The sequence below is a fragment of the Trachymyrmex septentrionalis genome, unplaced genomic scaffold (genome assembly GCF_001594115.1).
Source record: "Trachymyrmex septentrionalis isolate Tsep2-gDNA-1 unplaced genomic scaffold, Tsep1.0 scaffold62, whole genome shotgun sequence".
Lineage (NCBI taxonomy): Eukaryota > Metazoa > Arthropoda > Insecta > Hymenoptera > Formicidae > Trachymyrmex > Trachymyrmex septentrionalis.
The window spans coordinates 398,099-404,257 of NW_017305800.1; the positions used below are offsets into that span (position 1 = coordinate 398,099).

Here is a 6,159-nt window from a genome sequence, read left to right on the forward strand (position 1 = left end):
CATGCCAAAGTTGGTGAAGACGCTTACGCGCGTTAATTAATCGGGACGCTGACGGTGTGCTGATTAAGCTGCGCGACGTCTAATTATAGCGGCTGGCTAATCAGGTCGTGATACGAAGATTTTATTTACGCTGCGATATATACGTGTGAGGACATGTATATCGTATCGTATTAAGCGCTGATATTACGGGAGGGAACGATGGCGCGCGCGTAGCGTTTTACCACCACGTCGCGTCGTCCTTGAGGCCCCTGGTGAACAACTATTTTCTAGGCAAGGTCGACCGATTGACGCTCTATTGCAGTATATGTTTATCGGTTTATCAATGTCATCGTTTCTCGCGGACGCGGTTGTTTTGCAGGATTCGGCCTTCTTAGCTAGAGGATCTTGGAAGTTCGCTCGTATATTCGTGCATGGTGCGCGATTTCTTTCGAATAAGAATAAGGAGAACACTTTGCTTTCGAAAGTCCAAGAACAATCCTTTAACAATGAACTAACATATGCATCGAAAAAGAAAGAGAGAAGGGAAAACATTAAGTAATCGAGTTGCTCGGAAAAAACAATTTGATTGAAAAATATATAACAATCACAATCGATTATTACTCAATGCACTCGAATTTATTGATAACCAAAATAATGCGCGATGTTTTTACAATACTTGTTTCTGCACAGTTGATCTGTTAATTGCCATGGTGGTTATCAGTACCTGATTTTTCAGTGACGCCTTGATGGTTACTGAGAGCCATAGTGCTATTAAAAACTTTTAAATGCTTGTACAAAAATTAATTGAATATGTTTCGAATGACTATTCGTAAATTGCTAAATATAAAGTAAAAAGTCTGCTATTCAATACCTATGACAATAAAGAAAAGAGAAAAGTCCTATTTAATCATATACTATTTTATCATTATACGTTTATGCTCATGAAAATTTTACTACGTCGAGTACGATAAGGCATATAAAAAAATAGCTGATTAGGCAACGTGTTAACACCGCAAGCGAAATATTTTATTTTCTCGTATTTGCGAGAAAACATTTAGAAATATCGTTTAATCTATTCTATATCATTATATATTACGTCCTCAATAAACTTTGTTAAGAAAATTAGAGAAAACAGTTTTCTAAATGATTATATATTGCATACTTGATCGACCAGAGACATTTTATTTAAAAAAAAAACCTCATAATATGCCTAATATTATTTCTACTGTTATTCTAATATTATTTCTATGGTCGTTTTATTCTATTGCTATATTTATAATAAACTCGGTGCGAGGTCCAAGTTATTTTTTTTATTAAAAATAGTCACGTAATACAATCGATTTGATCTTGACATTTTAAGATTTCCTATTTTCTGGTCTTCTTGATGTCCACTTTGAGCGTTTAAAAAGTTCTACTTATAATTTCATGTGCGATTGCCATACAAAGAGCATTTGCAGTACAAAATGCATATATAAGTGTTAAACGCACAAAATACATATTGAGTCCGCTTTAGAGGTAATTTGCGATAAATTTTGGGGTAGATTTCTATTCATAATTTTGTATATCGCATATTTTAATATATTTTACATCACATATGTGTGTATGTATTTTTGATTCTTCGTTGATGTATACAAACATTTTTTTGTATTATACGGTATTTGAAATTATAATTAAAATTCTATCTTAAATTTTGATACAAAGTCTGATATAAAATCGTGAAGTGGATTTAAATAAAGAATTCTAAAAGAAAGCATCGTTGTATGTTTACAGTTTAAACAACAAGATGCACGCGATGGAAGGTGCGACCGAGAGTAAGCGAAAGGTGGATACCGCAGAGGACGACAAGACGTCCAGATCGTCGCCATCGCCGAAAGTACCTCAGAGCCAGCAGAACGGCGCCGCTCTTCCGGAAGAAACAGCAGCGGCGCCGACGGCATCGGTGGGTCGTCCACGCAAGAAGAAGGACGATTCGCGCTGCGACACTGAGACTCCGAATACTAAGGGCAGGCAGCTGCTTGCGAGTACGTCGCGACAAAGTGTGACGACTTCGAGTGATGTCGTACAGCCGAGGCGTCATATTAAAGCAGGGTCTGAACCGGTTGAGATTAGAAAACGGAAGTCCACTCTGCAAGTCTCACCTCACTCAGGAAATCCTCCTAAGAAGAAATTTCGTGACAACTACACACGAGAAGAATACATTTCGAATATTGTGGGCGACGACAACGAAAGTATCGAAGACCTTGTGGCAAAAGCTGATCGATTGCGAGCCGATATTTTAGTGAGTATTTAAAGCTACGATCTCTTTTTTTTTTTCTTCGAAATCACTCTTTTTTTAAGCATTTTTGTTAATTTTTATCTGCAGACACTTGAGAACTTAGCACATGCCAAAGAAATGGAATGGAATGAGATCTTGAGGAAGAGGAAACTCAAAGAGGAGGCATACCAGAGGCTCGAAAGGAAGATACAAACAACAGCCTACATGGAAAATGACGGTCAGTTGTCGGAAACTTTACCACCACGATCATCTGTGAGTTCGGCCGAATGGGAGAACAACGGCAACAGTTCCATATCGAAGGAGAGATCTTTTGAAATTAAGGAGGATCTAGGCGAGAGATCTTCGGATTCATCGGGTTCGAAGAAAGAGAAAACTCCGAAAGCTAGCTCACAGCAACGAGCAACTCCTCCGAAAACCAATGGCGAGAGCAATCGTAAACAGAATGAGGTGTCGAGTCCGGAAAGTCGGCAGATCGGAGAAGGTCGTCAAGGTGCAATAGTGGATGTCAGATCCATTATTGCCGATCACAGGCTTAAGCATCCAGAAACCGTACCAAGAAGGTAAATTAATTATAAATAACACGGGAGAAGGAAAGGGAGAAGGAAGAATGGGAGAAGGAAAAAATATAATTTTACTTATCAAAATTTTTATAAATAACAAAAACACAACAAAATAATTTTCATAAATGTTTGAAGCATAAAATTTACGTCATATTAGCACGATATGGATGCAATATAATTTGAACATAATTTCTTATCCACAGCAAATAGAAGGATGATATATCAGGTCAGATTTGAACGAGTATGAATTAAGATGACAAAAGTTAAATTTGTTTATGATGTAATAAATAGTATACCATCCTTAATTCTATTTGCTATGCATAAGATACGAGTAAAAAAAAATTTTTTTTTTTTTCAAATTTCATACTATAATTTCTTGTACTAGAATCGATTCGCAATAATTTTTTTAAACGGTTTTTTAAACATATTTTTATAGCAAATATAATTTTAGATAAGGAAATAAAATTCTGATTAACAAAATGATTGAGACTACATTAATAATATGCAATGTTTGCTTATACTGACTTATACAGCACTAAAAAATCAGTGTTTTCATAAAAACGCTGATTTTTTAGTGCATTTTTTCGACACTTGAGCACCATTCTCAATTGTAGAGGACGACGATTGAGAAATTCGAACGTGAACATCAATCTCGGTGCTGGCGGCGCCATGGTTGAAACTGGACACAATGCTGATTCAAGACCGTCTAGCACAGAATCGTGCAAGAGCAATCCAAGCACGAACGATCCCATGAACTATAAAGACATGCTAGTACAATTTGCTAAGTTGAGTCAGCAAGGTAACATTATTTTTTTGAAATTTTTTAAATGATTAAAATTATATTGTTTTTGAAGAGAGACAATTTGTAATTATTCGGTTTTGATGATCACCAAATTATAACTATGTTCTAATATTATATTTAGGTGAACCTGTCAAGATACCGCAGAATTATCCAGATGTGACGCTTCATCCTGTGACACTTTCGTCTACCCAGAATACGTCTCAGCCAACTGGCTCGTTGCTTCACGGAATTTTAACAAAAGCTCAAACGCCGAGATCCTCGACTTTTTCACCTACTTTAGCAAGATTACTCACTGCGCCTGAAAGAGAAAGGAGTTCCCCGGCGGCCGCGGCAGCAGCGGCGGTGGCGACGTCAGCGTCTATGTCGCAGCCAAGCGCCACGACTCAGCACCTTTTGCAGACATACCAAGGCTCTAATATGGTTTCTATAAATGATCTTCTGTCTTCTTCCAAGGTTCTTTGTTTTTTTTATTTTTTTCTAATTATTCTTTTTTTCGTAATTTACGTTAGCATAAAATGCAGTTTCTTTTAAACGATGTGACTATTATACCATTTGAATATCCAGCAGCGTAACTTTATTTTATATAATTTATATAAATAAATAGAAAAAAGAAAATATAAATAATGTAAATAATTTATAAAAATAAATAATATAAGTTTTTGGAAGATATAAAAGCTTGAAAAACTCTGGTCAAGTGAGTAGTTAGGCGAGACATAAATTTATCTTTTTTAGTAATATAAGATATTTTCTCCAGGCTCGCACAGAGATAACTATAACCCCCGTCGTTAACACTCCCGCGCAATCTCACTCCAACGATTTAATTCAAGTGGTAAATTTCTTTTGTAATTTGTTAATAACACGTTCTCTTGTTCGTGTTTGACCATTTCATTGAACTTTTAGGAAGATGTAGAGGATGAAACATCGGTAATTGATGACAGGAAAGGTAACTCAGTGATTGGAAGAGATGGTAAACAAATGGTAAAGGACAATCCACCTTCACCAAATGCTCCGCCAAAATGTCAGGGATGCATAATTCGACCCGCACAGTTTGTTTGCGCCGGATGTGGAAATCAGTGGTATTGTAGTCGTTCATGTCAGGTACATGTCATGTCAAGTGCACAGTTACGTATGATGTATCATTTTTTCGTATTCACGATTTACGTTAATGACTATCAATAATAATGAATTATATATTTTTTTAATATTGACAGCTTGCTGCATGGGCAACACACTCCGATCATTGTCCGCCGGAGCCCGAGAATAGCAAAACAAAGACCAATGTTTAACTCCCGAGATCCCTGCATGTCCGGTGTATACAATGGCATCAGGCGAGAGATATCAACATAACTGAGTACGAATCTAGTCAAGGAAGGAGTTAAGGATATAATTCATATTGAGGGACAAATGAGATGCGGAGAGAATTATCGAAAAGGGATTATCGTGTGGGTGTATTGTATTGATGTAATATTGAAAAGAAAGAAAGGTCGGAGCGAATGGATGATGTCCTATTTATCACAAGCATTTACTGATCTCCCATCTTGAAGGAGGTTTCACGCTATCACGTTCTGTTCTTTTCAGAACGAATTCGTGAATTTTCTTGCACTTTGCTCGAGCTTTAGATGATGAAAATTGTCTTCTTTCGATGATGAAAATTTCGATGACGCGATAATCGATGCCATTGGTTAGCGAGCCTTGTGTGTTATATATAATTCTTTTTCTTTTAGACTTTACTACACTAGTCGAAAATTTTTGAATGCTCGAAAAATGAACGGGAAAAAGAATAAATCATTTCGTGGCGTTTTGTGAGAATGGAGCACAGTACTAAGTAACGCGATGCTGTATATAATTTTATACAATTTAAGAGAGTTATTCAGCGTCGGATTTTAGAACGTCGATTAATCGCGTGCCATGTGTAAGATCAGGGGCGGATTGGCCATCAGCCTTCTGAAAGATATCGAGAGATACTTTCTGTTTATTATCTACTAGAAATTATTTTACAGAAAAATTGTAGAAATCGTAAATTTAATTTGAACAATGTAAAATTAATATTTGTCATAATAAACGGAGTAAATTTATTATAAACATGTTTACTTTTGTTATTATAACAAATTTTCGATAAAATTGACTTGCGATTTACTACGACTTTTATATTGCTAGATATTGTGCAGATATCTGCAAATGATTAATTATTTCAAAATTATCCATAGGTAGTTTTTTTCCGCTTACTCAATCCGCCCCTATATGTAAGATTCATTTTCCATAATTGACCTTGACATGGACGCTCAAGTCAGAGAAATAACTTGAGCATTTTTTTACATGTAGTGTGATATGGATTATATTCTACTTTCTTCTTCGTTTACATGTAGGCATAAGAAATTGCTGGACGGAGCATTTAATTAATAAACAAGAATATTAACTACTTCATGTTAAATATTCAGTATATATATTTGCATATATGTATAATTGTATATGTATATATACATATATATATCATATAGTAATATTGTATTTATATATAGGTATAAATTCTTTTATTTTGTTAT

The 6,159-nt window shown here is 35.5% G+C and overlaps 1 protein-coding gene across 7 annotated transcripts in view; it reads left to right on the plus strand.

The window, feature by feature from the left end:
* The window catches only part of LOC108752918 (serine-rich adhesin for platelets-like), a 47,942-nt gene extending 42,365 nt beyond the window's left edge, over positions 1-5,577 (plus strand). For 3 of the 7 annotated variants that reach the window (XM_018494137.1, XM_018494141.1, XM_018494142.1), the window contains 7 exons: positions 1,750-2,257; positions 2,342-2,814; positions 3,429-3,613; positions 3,738-4,069; positions 4,371-4,445; positions 4,517-4,737; positions 4,828-5,577. In XM_018494137.1, the coding sequence (XP_018349639.1) occupies positions 1,750-2,257; positions 2,342-2,814; positions 3,429-3,613; positions 3,738-4,069; positions 4,371-4,445; positions 4,517-4,737; positions 4,828-4,963 (1,930 nt within the window). In that variant the 3' untranslated portion in view covers positions 4,964-5,577. The remainder of the gene's footprint in view (positions 1-1,749; positions 2,258-2,341; positions 2,815-3,428; positions 3,614-3,737; positions 4,070-4,370; positions 4,446-4,516; positions 4,738-4,827) is intronic. The other 4 variants (XM_018494135.1, XM_018494136.1, XM_018494139.1 and 1 more) reach the window with 3 other exon arrangements.
* The last annotated feature ends 582 nt before the right edge of the window (positions 5,578-6,159 follow it).